This window comes from Rhinoraja longicauda, chromosome 8 (assembly GCF_053455715.1).
Source record: "Rhinoraja longicauda isolate Sanriku21f chromosome 8, sRhiLon1.1, whole genome shotgun sequence".
Taxonomy (NCBI): Eukaryota; Metazoa; Chordata; class Chondrichthyes; order Rajiformes; family Arhynchobatidae; genus Rhinoraja; species Rhinoraja longicauda.
The window spans coordinates 36159311-36179132 of NC_135960.1; the positions used below are offsets into that span (position 1 = coordinate 36159311).

Below are 19822 nucleotides of genomic sequence, written 5' to 3' on the forward strand. Positions count from 1 at the left end.
TTCAACATATCTCCAACTACTCTCTCCAATTTACACAGATGACCTATACAGTGCCCTCCATAATATTTAGGACAAGGACCTATCATTTATTTATTTGCCTCTGTACTCCACAATTTGAGATTTGTAATAGAAACAAAATTACATGTGGTTAAAGTGCGCATTTTAATAAAGGCCATTTTTATACATTTTGGTTTCACCATGTAGAAATTAGACATTAGACAATAGGTGCAGGAGTAGGCCATTCAGCCCTTCGAGCCAGCACCGCCATTCACCATGATCATGGCTGAAATTACAGTAGTGTTTATACATCGTCCCCCCCCCCCCCCATTTCAGGGCACCATAATGTTTAGGACACAGCAATGTCATGTAAATGAAAGTAGTCATGTTTAGTATTTTGTTGCATATCCTTTGCATGCAATGACTCCTTGAAGTCTGCGATTCATGGACATCACCAGTTGCTGGGTGTCTTCTCTGGTGATGCTCTGCTAGGCCTGTGTTGCAGCCACCTTTAGCTTATGCTTGTTTTTGGAGCTAGACCCCTTCAGTTTTTCTTCAGCATATAAAAGGCATGCTCAATTGGGTTCAGATCGGGTGATTGACTTGGCCACTCAAGAATTTACCATTTTTTAGCTTTGAAAAACTCCTTTGTTGATTTAGCAGTATGTTTGGGATCATTGTCTTGCTGTAGAATGAACCAATGAGTTTTGAGGCATTTGTTTGAGCAGATAGGATGTGTCTATACATTTCAGAATTCATTATGCTGCTACCATCAACAGTTGTATCATCAATGAAGATAAGTGAGCCAGTACCTTCAGCAGCCATGCATGCCCAGGCCATAACACCCCCACCACCGTGTTTCACAGATGAGGACGTATGCTTTGGATCTTGGGCAGTTTCTTCTCTCCTCCATACTTTGCTCTTGCCATCACTCTGATATAACTTAATCTTTGTCTCATCTGTCCACAAGACCTTTTTTCCAGAACTGTGGTTGCTCTTTTAAGTACTTCTTGACAAACTGTAACCTGGCCATCCTATTTTTGCAGCTAACCAGCGGTTTGCATCTTGCAGTGTAGCCTCTGTATTTCTGTTCATGAAGTCTCCTGCGGACAGTGGTCATTGATAAATCCACATGTTGATAAACAGCAATAAAAGTTTCCAAAGGTGATGGAAAGACTGGAGGAAAGACTAGATGCTGAGAGCTCTCTTATACCTGCACTAAGGAGGCAATTAAACAAACCTGAGCAATTTCAAACGCTTGTGAAGCCATGTGTTCCAAACATTATGGTACCCTGAAATTGGGGGACTATGCATAAACACAGCTGTAAAGAATTTCTACATGGTGAAACCAAAATGTATAAAACTGGCCTTTAATAAAAACTGGCAATGTGCACTTTAACCACATGTGATTTTTTTCTATTACAAATCTCAAATTGTGGAGTACAGAGGCAAATAAATAAATGATGGGTCTGTCCCAAACATTATGGAGGGCACTGTTTAAAACATTCTATCCGGATGTATCATAATTTGGTTTAGCAGCTATTCCACCCATGACCGTATGAAATTGCAGAGTGTTGTGAACGCAGCTCAGTTCATCGCAAAAAAATGGCTTCCCCCATCCCCCTTTCACCCTAGTTGACCATCAATACTTCATGGTGCCTCGGGAAATCAGCCAACATAATCAGGGACCATGCACATCCCAATCATTATCTCTTTTCCTCTTTTCTATCGGGCAGCAGATACAAAATTTTGAAAGCATGCACCTCGGCTGTAAGAACATCTTCTTTGCATTATCTCTAAAGACTCTGGGGGGGGGGGGGATAAGATGCAAATACTTGTCTGTTTTACTGGGATATGAGCTTCACCAGCAGGGCCAGCATTTATCCTTAATTGCTTTTGAAGTGAGCCACTTTTTAGATCTGCTGCAGTTCCTTCCACGGAAGAAGCTCCTTCAGTGTTCCTCTGCATTTGATGCCTTTGTCCTTAGTCATAGAAGTGCTGGTTTATGAGAATCATCCCATAAGGTAATTGCAGTGCATTTAGTAGTAGGTAGAACACACAGCAACCACAATATATCAGTAGTTTAAAGAATGAATTATCAGGGTGGGGGCAGGAGTGCTAATCAAGCAGACTGTTTTGTGCTGCCTGGTGTTGGAGCTGTACTCATCCAGGCAAACAAAGAATATTCCTCTGTGTTTCTTATACTCTAGATCATGGAAAGGATTGGGGCTATCAGCAGGTTAGTCATTCAATGCAGGAACTGCTTTTGTAGCTGCAATATTTATGTGGCTATACTTTGACAGTGCCGACCCCGAGATGTTAATGAATAGGTACTTAGGAATGGAAATGCCATTACATGTCAAGGATGGGTGATTATACACTCTTAATGGATGTGGTATTCCCTGGTAAATTTGTGGCATGATTTGCCACTTATCAGCCCATGCCAGATTCTTCACATGTTGCATGTAAATATGTACTGGTTTATTTGCTGAACATTGCGCAATGAACATCCTCAATTTATATGGTATGATAGAAATAATGTCAATGATGAGGCAGTTGAAAATGGTTGTATTGAGGACAGTGCCCTGAGTAGAATCTGCAGAGATGTCCAGAAATAGAGTTATGTGACCAACAACAGACACGCCATTTCCTATGGTGCAAGCTACAATTTCAACCATTGATTGTGATATTGTTCCCTCGAGGCCCATTGATTTCAGTTTTGCTTGTGCAGCTAGATGTCACACCTGTCGAGGTGCCCCCCTTGTCATAAAAGCTCCCCTTGGCCTCAAGAATCAGTCCTCTGGTCCATGTAGGGCCCAAGACCTGGAGCCAAGTGCTGATCGTGAAACACCAAGTGAACATCAGTGAGCATGATATTATAGAATGTGGCACTGGATGGCAATATCTATGCCACCTTCCATCACTTTGCTGGTGGTTTAAGGATGGATTAATTAGGCAGTATTTAGCCAGATTGAATTTGTCCTGCTTTTTGAGACAGATCTGGCTGATTTTCCACATTGTTGATGGTTGCCAGTGTTGCAAATGTATAGGAACAGCTTGTCTAGAGGAGCAATTCTTTTTGCATTAGACACTGCATCTTGAATGTTGCCCAGCCTTGTAGCCTTTGTTGTACCCATTGTTTCTTGCTATCAAGTGAAGTGAATTGGATTGACTGAAGATAGTTTGTGATCGTAGAGATTTTGGGGGTGGATAGATAGGGGGCTGGAGATAGGGAGAAAACAAGATGGATCACCTGCTCAGTATTTCTGGCTGAACATGGTTGCATTGGCTTCAGGTAGCTGTGCTGAGAACAAAGATGTTCTTGAAGCTTTCTCCTTCCATTGGTTGTTTGATTGTCCATCACCGTTCCTAACAAGGTATGACTGGACAACAGAACATGGATCATATTTGTTGGTTATGGAATTGATTAACCGTATGTGCATCATTGCTTCTTTACGTGTATGGTATTACATTTTAGATCTACCTAATGCTGCTCTCAGGATTCCCTTCTGCATTCCTCATTGAGTGCAATTTAATCTCCTGGCTTGATTGTAGCAAAGAGTAACAAAGAGTTCTCGGTGAAACTCATGGTATCTGGATCGAAGCGTCAGCCTATATTTTCCAGGAAAAAAATATATGTTCATTTGGAATCGTCAGGAACGGTGATGGACCATCAAATAGCCAATGCACGAAGAAAGCTCCAAGAACTTCTCTGTAGGTATCACTGTAGACCTCCCTTCTCCCGTCTCCAGCGGATCTCCTCCTCTTGGACTCCCCTGGCTGGCCATCTACCCTCACTGGACCTTCCTCCATCTTCTACCTAAGAAGAACTTCTCTGTTCTCAGCAAGGCTAGGAAAAGCCATTGCAACCATGTTCAGCCAAAAATCCTGAACAGGTGATCTATCTTGGCATCTCCCCACCCCCGGCCCCTACCATCTACCCCCGAGATCTCATCCATCACAGAAGAGTGTTTTCTGCCAATTCATTTATCACTGCTGATTAGTCAGCCACCTCACTATTAATGATTTACTTTGGTATGACTGAAGTGTTTTCAGCGGATGTCCGTTGGTACAAGTCCAAACCCATAATCCTGCTAACAACCTAATGCTGCATTGTCAGAGATGCAGTATTTTGATGTTAAATCAAGTACATGTTTTCCCTTTGGGTGAATGCAAAAATCTCAAGGCATTAATTTGAAGATCGTTGGGGGAGTCTTGGCTGGTATTCACTCCAATAGTTAGCCATACATACACATCAGTAAAGCAGATATTTTGGTCTTCTGTGAGACCTTAAAAACTAATTGAAGGCAGTTGAATTTTGTTTCTGTCACTTTTCATTTACAATTCCAAGAACTAAAGTCATCAATCAGAAGTGTTAACTCTGTTTTGCTCTCTCTCTCTCTCTCTTTCTTCAGATCCTGCCTGATCCACTCGTATTTGCAAAATTTTATTTTTTTTAATCCAAGAATTTTGGTTTCATTTTAATAGGATGTCAACGACCAGTGGGTTTGTCCTATGGGATTGCCAAGGTGTGTGCCTACAGTGGCTGGTACTATTGCCAATCATGTCACGTGGACGATCTCTTTCTGATCCCTGCTCGACTCGTTCACAACTGGGACACCGCCAAACACAAGGTGTGTTACTCCCTTGCAACCTCTTGCGAAATGTAGCGATAAATGTAACATAACCACTATCACCTTGTAGAAACACATTTTGATTATTTTGTGTGCTCTTTTCATGATATTTTAAATGATCTTTTTACAACCAATTCCACACCGTATCTCTAAACCTCATTTCCAAGGTCCCTTTGAAACTATTATCATTTCTAACTTTTCACTATTTGGAAGCGACTTCTGTATTTTTGGCTGAAAATTGTTGACTTCACACTTTGAAATCCACCTATCAAAGTTTTAATCATTCAAATACAGTAAACTCTCGCTATAATGGACTACACTGTGGGGGGGAGATGGAGTCCGTTATTACTGATTGTAATAAGTTGGGTGATCATTGGTCAGCATGGACACTACGTTTCCACGTTGTATCTCTAAACTAAACTAAGCTACGGTATTCAAAACACTTTTATTAGTACAGTAGTAAGGATAATAGAAGAAACAGAGCAACATCAGTGGACTGGAAGGTGGTCATGATCAGCATCTCTGAGATCCCCGTGTATATGCCTTCCCAGTTGTGTTTTCGTGCTTTGTGACTTTATGACTCTCTTTATAGCTGTACAGAACATCAGTGTACCAAACGCCTTCTTCATAACACCATTCATGTGATTCACCACTTTTAAGGAACCATGTGCCTGTACTGTCAGATCTCTCTGTTCTGCAACACACTGCTGGGCTCTACTATTTATTGTGTAAATCCTGCCCTAGTTTAGCATACCAATGTGCAGCATCTCATGTTTATCAGAGTTAAATTCCAATTTCTGATTGAGATCCTGTTGTAAACTAAGATTTTCTTCCTCACTGTGCACTATACTAATTATTTCGGTTCCATCTGCAAATTTACTTACCATGTTAACTACATTGTCATCCAAATTGTTAATGTGTATAGCAAATGCCAGTGGACCCGGCACCGATCCCTGTGGCCTTTCACTGGACACAGGTCTCCAAATAGGAAAAACAACTCTCCACAAATGCCCTTTAACTCCTTCCAACAAGTTAATTTGAATCCAACTAACAAGTTCACTTTGTATTCCATGAGATCTAACCTTCCAATCTAGTCTATCATGCGGACAATGTCAAGGTCCTTGCTAAAGTGTATATAGACAATGTCCACCGCCCTGCTCTCATTAGTCCTCTCCGTGACTTCTTTTTTTTTTTAACTCTTGTTTGATTCATAAAACACGATTTCCCATACACAAAGCCATGCTGACTGTGTTGCCACCACTGTAAAACATGCCTTGACTCGGAGACTTTCAGCTTGGAGGGGTATAAATTTGCACACTGAACCTACTTCTTAGACCTGACCTCCTGCCTCCCATTACTCTCATTGTCTGAAGAAGGGTCGCGACCCAAAACGTCACCTATTCCTTCTCTCCAGAGATGCTGCCTGTCCCGCTGAGTTACCCCAGCATTTTGTGTCTACCTTCCAATTACTCTCCCCGTGTGTGACTTATAACATCCAATCAGTGTGACTTAAAACATCCAATCTCCTAACACGTAGCTTTCTCACTTCAATTGAAAAACAAATGGACTGTTTGATAACCTCAATAAACTGATTCTTGACTGATATTATTTAGTTCATAGCTGGTATTTTGAGAACATAAACAAAATTATTCAAAGAAAGATTTTTTTTAAAGTTTTTTTTACTAATACAAATAATTTTGTTTGAATGAGCTCTCTGTAGTAGGTTAAAATGTATTTCCTGAAGATTTCTTGTAATCCTTGGAGGACCAGAGTTCTTATAGTGCGTATGTGACTATCTACAAAAAATGTTTACTTTGATTTTTTCAAGGCTGAATTTTTTCAGTTGTTTCTGACTGTTTTTCAAAGAATGGGCCTTGGCCCTGGTTTGCACTCTGTGGCCCCATCAGTCCTGAGGTTACATAAGCGTTCTGTTCCTGACAATTATCCATCAGCAATTTTTTTTCCATGTCAGAAATGTTCATTTTCTATAGTAACCAACATCATATCATTCTACGTACACTTGCCACAATTCTTTCATTTCATTGAATACTTGACCTAACACCAGCCATAATTTAAATGAATATATACTCCAGTCATCACTGAATACTAAACAAAAATGCATTATTACTATATTGAAAGCTGCTTAAAATATATAACCACAAGTCAGTTCACCTGTAACCCAGGGATCTGTGTGTTTGACAGGTGTGTCATTATTTAATGTGGAGTTGTCAGTAAAACCACCTTAGTTGAACAATGGTTGAATGCAACCATAGTGCTTGATTGTAGTGACTGACCTAAGTAGCACGTGAGCAGGTTGGGGGTTTGTAAAAGTCAGAAGAAAGTGATAATAAAGGAAACTTCTGCATTAATCGGTGGTATTCCATTGGCTCTTGCAAACATGTTGGACCTCATTGCCTGTAATTTGATGCCACATTCTCGTACAGTTGTTAGGCAGTGAAACCCTAGGAACAAAGGGATAATATCCAAAGCATATTGTCCATGCTAGACTGAAGGGAATAGAGAGCTAGAAATTGACCTCAGTCAGAGGATTTGAGTATTAACACCACAATTGGCAGGCACAGTCCCTCATTCTAAATAAGTGGAGCAGAGTGTCCCACAGCAGCTGGTCTGCGCTAATGCTGTAATCTTTGACGGGGAAAGGCTCCTTTAAGAAATATTATGATTCTATTGTTATCAACTCCCTCTGGTGGTCAGATGACAAGATTAAATACAATTACTTCACAGGTAGAAAAGCACATGTTGGTAAATTGTGAGTGTTTCTTTTTATTAAATGAGTGCATATCCTAGTGGTGTTCTAACCGAATGGACAGGGTATTAATCAGAGAAGAGCCAGCAGAGTGCTTGGGTCTTCCTCCCTACAGAAGGATACACTTGCATGGGATTGGAATAAATCGGTGCTTGATGGTCAGCACCAACTGGATGGGCTGATGGGCCTGTTTTCATGCTGTTTGACTCAATGAGTTACAATGGAGAGAGGGCAATAGAGTTTCACCAGATTAAGTTTGGAATGTGAGGGGTTGTTCTATGGGAGTAGGTTAACAGACTTTGATTTATCTTTGAAGGAAGAGATTCCTTTAAGGTTCCTCCGCATATTAAGATTCTGTTGTTATCAACTCCCTCTGAAGAATCTGATTGAACTAATTATTATTGAACAAGATAAGGTGAGTAAAGGAACAACATGATTCTTATTGAGATATCTAGAATCAGGATCATTGTCTCAGCAAAAAGGGTCGATTAGTCAGGTTTGAGATGAGAACATCTTTCTCTATCCCAAGGACTGTGGAGGCAGCAAAACTCTAGTAAATCTGCCATCCATTTTTAAGTAAACCTGATCATTCGGCATCTGGTTCACCAGTTCTGATTCCACTCCCTTTAAACTCTACGGGTCATTTTAAATAACCAAGATCACATTCCCTGCGTTTCCTTTAAACTCACCAAGGTTTTATTTCTATGCTCCTTTTAAACTCTCCTCGTTCACTGGAAAAAAATATTATACTGTTGTAACATTTTTAATAGAAGTTTCATACAGGTGTGTTGAAGGTACATTTGTTATTCTTGTAGGAAAAAAAACTGCAGATGCTGGTTTAAATCGAAGGTAGACACAAAATGCTGGAGTAACTCAGCGGGTCAGGCAGCATCTCGTGAGAGAAGGAATGGGTGACATTTTGGGTCGAGACCCTTCTTGTCTCGACCCGAAACGTCACCCATTCCTTCTCTCCCGAGATGCTGCCTGACCTGCTGAGTTACTCCAGCATTTTGTGTCTACCTTTGTTATTCTTGTGGTCACTAGTTCTCGAGTAGGATCATGACATCTAATCTATAGTGTCGCGATGTGTACTGAAATAGCTGATATGACCATAGAATGATATGACCATAGACCTGAGAATGATCAGCCATGATCATTGAATGGTGGTGCTGGCTCGAAGGGCCAAATGGCCTACTCCTGCACCTATTGTCTATTGACCATTCTGGGCTCATATGTTCCTATCACACAGGTAACTGGTGTAGAGATGCTGTAGCATCAGTGGTTCTTGATTTGTGAGATTCGCTTTGCTTCTCAATCTAGCTTCTTCATGAGTGAGCACCACTTTTTATGTAGGTTCACCAAACAGGAAAATCCAATGCTTGCGGTTCCCAGTGGTGTGTATCAAAGTTGCAACTCCTCAGTGATGTTCTAAGAGAGTCTTTGAATCTCTTTTAATTAATAAAAGTAACATCCAATAGTCAGAAAATCTACTACTAAAGTCCAAATTAGAAAGACAGAAGAGACTACAGGTGCTACAATCTTGAGCAGAAAACAAAGTTTTGGAGGAACTCAGTGGGTGATCCAGCATTTGTGTCAGGTCAAGATCCTTCTTCAGACTGACCCACTGAGTACCTCCAGGACTTTGTTTTTTGCTCAGGATTCCAGCATCTGCAGTCCCTTGCGTCTAATGCTCCACTGTGAAATCTTAAATGATGCTTACTTTAAGTCTGAAGGAGGGTCCATTTCCCACCACAGTTGCTGCTTGACCCGTTGGTTTCCTCCAGCACTTTTTGATTTTTGCTCAGGAGTCCAGAAGACACTGGACTATTCGAGTTTTACTATATTAAAGGGAATTGAGGAACATGGGATTAGCACAAGAAGGCAGTGCTGATGGAAAGAATCATCCATCATCTCTTTGAATGGCAGGAAAGATGCAAATGGCCAGATGGCTTGTTGCTGCTTCTGTTTTGTATAGTGCCCTGTCTGGGGGAGTGAGAGTGGGGGAGGGTGCTAGACCAATGCAGGAGAGGTTTGGGGAAGTTTTAAGGGGGGTTGAGGGGGAAATGGAGTGGGTGGGGGATGAGGGGGGATGGAGTGGGTGGGGGGGAGGAGGGGAGATAAGGGGAGTTGAGGGGGGATTGAGTGGGTGAGTTGGGGGGAAGTGGGGGAGGGGAGGGTGCTAGACCAATGCAGGAGAGGCTTTGGGTCCATGGCTCGCTCTGGCTACAGTGCTGGCGGCACAGGGCCAAAGTGAGTGGCACCCTCTCCTCTTCCCTGTCCCCCCTCGCCCGCCCACAGCCCCGGGAGACACTCCCCACCCGGCAACGGACTTCGTCAGTTGGAGAGGGTTGCCAGGCCCGCAGTATTGTAAGTTGGGGGAGGGTTGCCCTAGGAGAGGCCCTGAGGAGAGATTTGGACCCAATAGGTCCACCTCAATCTAGTTAAGTATAAATGCACAGCTTTCTTGGACTGAAAGTCTGGCATGCCTCAAGGGAAAATAAATAAATCCATAGGCATCTGGGCACAAAACATTACAACCTAAAGACAAATGATGGGTGCAGGAGATATGTAGGAGATCCAGCAATTAACTGTAACCATAATGCTGTTCAGAACCATTATGGTTTAAACACCCGGGACAACTCTGATGATACCCAAGAACAAAAGAAAGCAAACACAATGCTAGCATTTATTTCGAGAGGGCTTGTATACAAAAACAAGGATGTAATGCTGAGGCTCTATAGGGTGCTGGTCAGGCCATATTTGGAATATTGTGAGCAATTTTGGGCACCATATCTGAGGAAGGATGTGCTGTCTCTGGAGAGGGTCCAGAGAAGGTTTACAAGAATTAGTAGGTCAACATATGATAAGCATTTGATGGCACTGGGCCTGCACTCGCTGGAGTTTAGAAGAATGAGGGGGACCTCATGGAAACGTACAAAATAGTGAAAGGCTAGGTTAGAGTGGATGTGGAGAGGATGTTTCCACTAGTGGGAAGTCTAGGACTAGAGGTCATAGCCTCAGAATTTAAGGACGTTCTTTTAGGAAGGAGATGAGAAATTTATTTGGTCAGAGGGTGATGAATCTGTGGAATTCTTTGCCACAGAAGGCTGTGGAGGCCGTCAGTGGATATATTTAAGGCAGAGATAGATAGATTCTTGATTAGTATGGGTGTCAAAGGTTATGGGGAGAATGCAGGAGAATGGGGTTAGGTGGGAGAGATTGATCAGTCATGATTGAATAACAGAGTAAACTTGATGGGCTGAATGGCCTAATTCTGCTCCTATCACTTATGAGAGCATTTTAAGGAGTGGGAGACAGGAGCATCTGGCAGCAGCAATTCAAATATCTACTCAACCAAAGGTCTATCTGTGACATGCATCCTTGACGATGTTCCACAACAAGCTCGTCACACCTTAGGCTGACAAGAGCCTGGAAAAGCCATGAGTAGCTGAAAAACAATAAGTACACTGTAGCAGATGGAATCCTGTGCAATTGCTAAAATTTGGCATGAATTCAAGCCTTACGAAATTCAGGGAGCCGCTGCTCTGGGTTCATCGATCACTACTCATAGCTTTTTTGATGCCAAGGAAGCATTTAACCCTGCCATCAAAGGGAGATTTTGGTGAATCCCCAATTTTGGCTGCACTCAGAAATTTGTCTCCATTCTACATGTACTACTGAATGACATGCATGTTGTAATTCTAAAAAGAGATTTCACAGACCCCAAACCATTACAGAATGGAGTTAAAGCAAGCTATTGCTTCATCTCTTTATATTTCTCAGTGCAGTATTGCATCTCACCTCTAACAGGTTGCCTGTGGTAATCTTATCGATGAATGGAAAACTTCACCTCCACTCTCGACCCATACATCCTTGCAACTTAGATGGAGGCGATTCAGACTATCAGTGCATACAAGCTGTCAGAATACTCCATGTTAGTCCCATTCATGTCCCTATTCTCTCTTCATGCCAGTCAACTGCTTCAAATATGTCCTGCCATCAGAAGGGAATTTACAGTGGCCAATTAATCTGCCAAGGTCACCGTGACCGCAGACATTAAGTGACAGTTTGCAGACAACATGTGTTTGTACACACCCTGAGGCTGAGTGCCAAGTCATTGTTAGTTCATTCAGTTAGGTTTACGAGGGAATCGTATTTGCATTATAATGTACCTTAGGAAAAGGTATTTTATTAACGTTTGCCTTCCACGCAAAATACAACGCTCCTCCCACCCTCAGCAAATAAAGATGTTTAACCAACACCCTCCATACTTTGAGAACAACTTCTCACCAAAGGTACAGGTCATGATGAAAATCTCCATTGCCTCCATTGTGCCAGGATAGTGCTTGAGTAATTGAAAAAAAGTGTGTTAATATCAAGACCTCAAATTCAATACTAAGCTCATGGCTGCAGTCTTCCACATCTTTCCTGTACTGTCAGATAGCCAGGAACCCTGGAGAGATACCATTAACACTGTGCTCAAAAAAGCCTCCAAATGCACTGGATGATTAGCAAATCATGTCAAAGGAATGGGAAGGATAAGTTGCAAGGTTGGCAGGAAACCTGTGTAGAGCGTAAACACGGGCTGGACTAGTTGGGCTGAATGGTCTGTTTGTGCTGTGCATTCTTAGCCACAGTTGTGCTTTGTGGACAAGGCCAATATGAGGATATTTTGTAAATAGGATTTCTATAGTAAAAATCATGAGCAGAGTTTTTTAAAGGGAGGAAAAAGTTGAATTTAGAAGTTGAACAATCCTGACAACCATGCACTGACTATCAATTTTCATTGCTTATGCTCCAAGTCCTGAAATATTTCCCCTGTGGCTCTCACCCACCCTCCCACCATTATCCAGCTTGGACATGTGTTTAATAAGCACAAACTGTTGTTGATGGCACTCGAATCGCAAGTTCTTCCTGAGTTTTGGATCCCTAATCCTAAGCGCTAAGACAAATTACAGATGCTCTGTAACTGTCCATGAGGAGGGTGCCTATTCTGGAGACCCGAGAGCGCAGATGCTGGAATCTTGGGCAGGTCAGGCAACATCTGTGGAGGAAAATGGGCAGGTAACATCTCGGGTAGGGGACCATTCTTTAGACATTGTCTATTCTGACTCCATGCAGTTACATACCTCCTACATTATTGGTCTGTCTGGTCACAGGTTTACTTTTTCTTTTAAACCTGAACGGTATCAAAGGGTGCTATAAAATTTGTTCAATGAGTATACCTACTGAACTATTCTAGTTTATAACTTCCGGATCTTTGTCATTCTCATAAAAGAGATGAAATCAGCACCATGGTCTTGTGAAACTTGTTTTGCACTCCCTCTCAATGTGAATGGAACATTTATTTCCTTTGGCAGCCTCTACGCAGTTTACAACAGTCAGTGAAGTAATTTTAAAATACAAAAGGCATATCTCTGTAAAATGAGTAATATTAAATATCCAAGCATTGCTGGAAACAAGAGAATTGAGCTTTAAAATTAGGTGCACGCATAAGACCTCAGAACATTCAGAAGTCCTTTACAGCCAAAAGTATTTTCTGAAGTAAAGTCACAGTTCCAGTGAATGAAATGCCAGCTGTTCTTTTGTATGTGCTATGGTAATATGGTTAGTGATGACATCTTTTCCATACTAGCTATTTTTAGAAAGGCACGACGCAGTTAGCTTTCACTCTGCCATTTCACATTGTCCAGGTAATCTGCTTCTTTCCTGAATTTGGTATGAAATATGTGGATAATGTGGATATGTGAGGATGCTGTTCATTGATTTTAGTTCAGCTTTCAACACAATAGTCCCCACCAGACTGGCTGAGAAGCTGCTGAAACTGGGGCTTAACACTCCCCTGTGTGCCTGGACCCTGGACTTTCTCACCGCCAGACCCCAAGTGGTCAAGATGGGGAGACATACTTCTAACCCCCTCACCCTGAACACAGGATCCCCCCCAGGATTGCGTCCTTAGCCCCCTACTGTACTCCCTGTACACACATGACTGTGTGGCCAGTTTCAGCTCCAACTCCATCATCAAGTTTGCTGATGACACTGTGGTGGTGGGCCTGATTTCCGATAACGATGAGAAGGCCTACTGGAAGGAGGTGGCTGATCTGGCACTCTGGTGTCAGGACAACAGCCTTCTTTTGAATGTCACAAAAACTAAGGAGCTGATTGTAGACTTTAGAAGGGGTCAACATCCGAGGACGTACATGCCACTGGAGTTAAATAGGATTACTGTGGATAGGGTGAGCAGCTTTAAATACCTGGGAGTCCACATCACAGAGGATCTGACATGGACAACACACATTGCCGTACTGGTGAGTAAGGCAAGGAAGCGCCTTTACCACCTCAGACAGTTGAGGAAATTCAGAGTCTCTCTGAGGATCATTCAGTACTTCTACTCTGGGGCTGGAGAAAGCATCTTGTCCAGGAACATCACAATCTGGTTTGGGAACAGCTCTGCCCAGGACAGGAAGGCTCTGCGGAGAGTAGTGCGTTCGGCTGAACGCACTATGGGAACTACACTCGCCCCCCTGCAGGACCTATACATCAGGAGGTGCAGATCCAGAGTCAGCAACATTATGGGGGACCCCTACCACCCCAGCAATGGACTGTTCCAGCTGCTACGGTCAAGCAAATGCCTCCACTGTCACGCTGTGAAAACAGAGAGGATGAGACGGTTTCTTCCCACAGGCCATCAGAACTGTTAACTCTCATATCACCAGGGACTAATTTAATTTACTGTATTAATTTATTTTTTGTGTTAAAAAAAAAATTCTATTCTGTTTTGTAGTTTAGCACAATCCGCAGGCGTTGCCACTTTCATTTCACTACACATCTTGTATATGTATGTGACAAATAAACTTGACTTGACTTGACTTATGTGGAATTAGGCCCATAATTAATTGCCCTGCGATAATTTTTTATACCAAGATTACATAGCGGCCCGAGCTCCCAACAGGCCACTCGCCACTGCCATACCCCGCAGCAGGCCTGGCTCGCATGCCGCGGAACCGGGAACCCACCTGGACTGGGAATCCGTTGAGCCCTGCTCCTGCCTGTCCCCGAGGACTGGGAACTGGCGAGGGGAGTAGAGGGAGTCGGTGGTGGATGCAAGAAAAACCTGATGTAAGAAGAACCGGTGGTCTTACCTTCTGCACCCTCAAGGTCGGCTGCAGATGGTGCCCCAGGGCACAAAGGCTGAAGATGGCCGAGTGAAGAGATGGATGACGGTTCATGGGATGATCCAGATCATGGCGATGGCTGCAACGGGCCTTTATGACCAGCTGCAGCTGGGACTTTGAAAATGGCTACAAAACCTGGTGACCTTGCATATGAACTCAGTGGGCTGTTTCTATGCATTCTGTATTTAATTGGGGATTATACTTATGTATAAGAATAATCTTTCCGAAAAGAATTTCACTGTTCCTTGGTACATGTGATAATAAAGAACCATTCAAGATCCATTGAGGAGGCAAAAATAGAGACAACTTGGCTGTTAAATTAATGAGTACTGTCGATTGCCCCTCGTGAAAGTGGGTGACGGGTAACTCAAGGGAGGGTGGAGTTGATAGGAATGCACAAAGAAAAATTGGATTGCTGATTGCTGATTGCTGGATTGCATTATTTGGCTAATGGCTGCTGTATGATTCTATGGCAGTCTACAGCAAGCATGTTGGCCCAGAACTCTAGTCCCATACAGATTAGGCTAGGCAAGGATAGCAACTTTATTTCCGTTAAGGGATCAGGTGAAGCAGAAGAACAGGCCCTTTGGCCCATGATAGTCGAATATGATACCAAATTATCCCTTCTGTCTGAATTTGATCCTTATCTCTTTGTTCCCTGCATATTTATGTACCCATCTAAAAGCCTCTTGCCCATCCTAAAGCCTCGTGATACTGCACATTATCTTTAATGTTCTCCCAGTGACCTTAAGCTATGCACTCCGGTATTTGACCTTTCTACCCTGGGGAAAAGGATCTGACTTGCTATTTTTGCCTTGCATAATCTTATAAATCATCACCAGTTTGCTGGGTGTCTTCTCTGGTGATGCTCTGCCAGGTCTGTATTGTAGCCAACTTTAGCTTATGCTTGTTTTTGGGGCTAGTCCCCTTCAGTTTTCTCTTCAGCTAAAGATGGCTGAAATACAGGCCTGGCAGAGCCTCACTAGAGAAGACACCCAGCAACTGGTGAGGTCCATGAATCGCAGATTTCAAGCAGTCATTGCATGCAAAGGATATGCAACAAAATACTAAACATGACTACTTTCATTTACATGACATTGCTGTGTCCCAAACATTATGCTGCCCTGAAACGTTGGGACTATGTATAAACACTGCTGTAATTTCTACATGGTGAAACCAAAATGTATAAAAATGGCCTTTATTAAAATCTGACTATGTGCACTTTAACCACATGTGATTTTTTCTATTACAAATCTCAAATTGTGGAGTACTGAGGCAAATAAATAAATGATGGGTCTTTGTCCCAAACATTATGGAGGGCACTGTATCTGTAACTGATCTACATTGTGCTATATCCTTTGACAGCCTTGTGTCATCTGCAAATTTATTAATCAACCCATCTACATTCTCGTCCAAGTCATTTAAATGTGTCACAAGCAGCAGATATCTCATTACTTATCCTGTGAACACAAAAATATCCAGCCAGAATTCCACCATTCCACCACCACCCCCTTTCTTTTATGGGTAAGCCAGCTGTGAATCTAAACTACCAAATCACCAAGGATCCCATACACTTAATCTTCTAGATCAGTCGACCACGAGGGACCTTATCTTATGCTTCACATAAAGTCCATGTAGACAACAGCCACTGACTATCTTCATCAATCACCTTTGTCACCTCTTCAAGAAATGTATTTGAGTTTATAAGACATGACCTGCCCTGGAGCATGCTATGCTGACAGTCCCTAATGAGCCTATTTTCTTCTAAATGCAAGTAAATTCTACCTGAAGAATCCTCTCCAATACCACTGATGTCGAGGGTCACTGGTTATAATTTTCTGGAATATTCCTGTTTCCCTTCTTTAATGAAGGAGACCCGTATTGGCTATTCTCCAGTCTTCTGGGACCTTACTTGTGACGAGAGGATACAAAGATCTTCAAGGCCCGAGCACTCGCCTCTCTTGCCTCTCTCAATAACCTGGGATAGATCCCACTAGGCCCTCGGGGCTTATCCCACCTTCGTGCTCTTCAAGAGCCCAACACCACCTCTTCTTGATCTCAAAGTGTAGCGGCAAATTAATCTGTTATTAACTGCCTACAGATTATTATACTGTAAGGCTGTTAGCTCCAGTTCAAACTTGTTATATTCTTTAACATATTGACTACATTACTGTGATGTATTTAAATGACTTAGATGTAAATGTAGACAGATTAGTTAGCAAGTTTGCATGTGACATCAATATTGCTGGAGTTGCAAACAATGAGGTGAAAAAATGGCAAATGTTGTTTAATCCAAGCAAGTGTGAGGTGTTGCACTTTGGGAGGTTGAATGTAAAGGAAGATATATATATGGTTGATGGCAAGACTCATTCTGCATTGATGGCCCATAGCTCCGAAAGTGGGAACAGAGGGTGCAGAAGAGGTTTACCAGAATGATTTCTGAATTAGATTAGCTGCAAAGAGAGGTTGGACAAACTTTGATTGTTTTCTCTACACCATCAGAGGCTGCGTGAAGACCTGATAGAAATGTATAAAATTGTGAGAGGCATAGATAGGGAGACAGTGAGAACATTTATTCCAGGTGTAAATGTCAACATAAGAGGGTATAGCTTTATGAGAGTGGTGCAAAGGAGGTATGTGGAGCATTTTTTACACTATATGGAATGTGCTGTTGGAGATAGTTGTGGAGAAAGATAGGAGATTAATGTTTAAATAGGCACATGGATATGCAGGACATGGAGCGATATGGATCATGTGCATATATTACATTATTTTAACTTGACCGTGCTCAACACATATATTGTGGGCCAAAGTGCCTGTTCCTGTGCTGTTTTGTTCGATGTCCTATGTACTCTATAAATATCTAATGCCATTTTCAAATCTCTTGGTTCCTGCAGATTTCGAAACAAGCAAAAGAGTTCCTAGAGTACATCGCGGAAGAGCCACTCATTGACATCCAGCAGGATAATCCATGCTTGTATGAACATGTGGATGCATTGGCAACTGTCCTCCGCTTGCGCCAACAACTCAGATCGCTGAGAGCATACCTCTTCAGCTGCAGAGCCACTGTGGCAGAAGATTTGCGTCGAAGGTGTGTATATAGCTGTGGTTTGAAACTCGCGTGTATTGACTATTGTGAGAGTAAGATTGCTTGTATTGCTTGTGTAAATTGTAATAAAAAGATAGTCATTCTGGTAGTACTTGGGTAAATTAAATGAGGCCGTATTATTCTTTCCGACTTCTTATCATGTACCCATCTGTCTCTCATTCTGCCACCTCGTACATCAATAACAACGGTGGTGCAGCGGTAGAGTTGCTGCCTTCCAGCGCCAGAGACCCAGGTTCGATCCTGACTACAAGTGCTGTCTGTAAGGCATTTATACATTCTCCCCATGACCAGCGTGCGTTTTCTCCAGGAGCTCCAGTTTCCTTCCACACTCCAAAGACGTACAGGTTTGTAGGCTAATTGGCTTGGTAAAATTGTAAATTGTCCCTAGTGTGGATAGCGGGGACTGCTGGTCGGCATGGTCTCGGTTGGCCAAAGGGCCTGTTTCCGAGCTGTATCATAAAACTAAACAAAAAAAACTAAACTAATTCCCCACCAATTATTTTTTTATTCCTATCTGCCAAATGCTTTTATAGGTTTCCCCTTAATTTGTATCTCTTCTACTTATCTTGACCATATCTTGTGGCAAGTTCCATAGTCTAACCAATTCTGAGGCTACCTATTTGCTTTCCCTTGGATTTATTAGTGACTAGGATATTGTATGGTCATGGCCACAGGTTTTGATCACTCTACCCAGTCTGACATCTGCTTACTTTAATAAACCCTTTCAGAACCTGAAAAACTCATCAGGATCATCATACATTTCAATTTTGTTCTGTTTAGTCACCCCCTGAAAGATGTAACTCCTTAGTTCCTGTATCATTCCAGTGAATCTTTATTGAATACTCCAGTGCTATAAATTCCATTTTACTAAATAGCAACTGTTAATTTGTCATGACGAATTTTGCTTTTATTTTCCCTGTTAAGATTTCGGAGTCAGATTCGATGATCCTCAGTTCTCAGTGTGGGGAGTTCTGAGTTGTAATATTAGAAATGTTCGACATATTCATATTCATACATACATATTCATATGGAATAATTAGAACAAAAATCAAAAGCTGGAATTAAGTGGCTCAATGTCAAATTTTGTTGATAACACTCTTGCAAAATATCATGGGATAAGCTGGGAGCATTGGAATAGTCACGTAACAGTAGAACAGATTAAGGACTTGACAGCAAATGAGCTAGTGATTGATGACTGATGTTGGCATCTGTAGACTGATTTAGCATCCCTAGAATTTAAGGAGACCAGATTATGGAATAATATGTACTTGGGGCTTGATTCAGTCTTGTGTTACTTTGAAAATGATTACTGGTGATTCAATTTATTGTCATATGCACAAGCACATTGAGGTACATGTACATTGATAATCTTGCTTGCAGCAGTATCACAGGCACATAGATGCAGCCAACACATAAAAACACAAGTTACACAAATTTTGCAATGCAGTGAAAAGAAAAAGACTGCATAAACAAAAACATCAGTGTGAAACACAAATGGAAAACAGGTCCAGGATAGTACAAGAGGTCTTCCTTAGTATTACATTGCTGAGGTAGGATTAGGATTGTGCAGTCAACTCAATAATGATGGTTGTAGTGGTACAGCACTGATACAAGTCCTTCGGTCCAACTCATCCATGCCGACCAAGATGCCCCATATAAGCTAATCCCATTCACTCGTGTTTGGCACACACCTCCAAACCTTTCCCATCCAAATGCCTTTTAAATGCTGTTATTGTACTTGCCTCAACTACTTCCTCTGGCAACTCATTCCATATACCCATCACTAGTGTGAAGGTTTTTCACCGCAAGTTCCTATTAAACCTAAGTCCTCTTTTTCCCTACTCAAAAAAAGCTTCTGTGCATTCACCCTATTTATTCCCCTTGTGATTGGACACACCTCATCCTCCTGCACTTCAAGAAATCAGGTCTTAGCCTGCTCAATCTCTCCCAGAAGCTCAGGCCCTTGACTCCTGGCAACATTCTCGTGAATCTTCTCTACCCTTTTTCCAGCCTAATGGCATCTTTCCTATAACAGGGTGACCAAAATTGAACCCAATACTCCAAATGTGACCTCACCAATGTCTTGTACAACTGTGTGGTATGGTACTTTATTTGTCACATGTACCGAGGTACAGTGAAA

The 19822-nt window shown here is 42.1% G+C and overlaps 1 protein-coding gene across 6 annotated transcripts in view; it reads left to right on the forward strand.

Annotated features, from left to right (window-relative positions):
- plekhm3 (pleckstrin homology domain containing, family M, member 3) overlaps positions 1-19822 on the forward strand; it is a 90565-nt gene that overhangs the window by 31008 nt on the left and 39735 nt on the right. For all 6 annotated transcript variants that reach the window (XM_078403653.1, XM_078403656.1, XM_078403652.1 and 3 more), the window contains 2 exons: positions 4486-4631; positions 17471-17664. In XM_078403653.1, coding sequence (XP_078259779.1) covers positions 4486-4631; positions 17471-17664 — 340 coding nt within the window. The remainder of the gene's footprint in view (positions 1-4485; positions 4632-17470; positions 17665-19822) is intronic.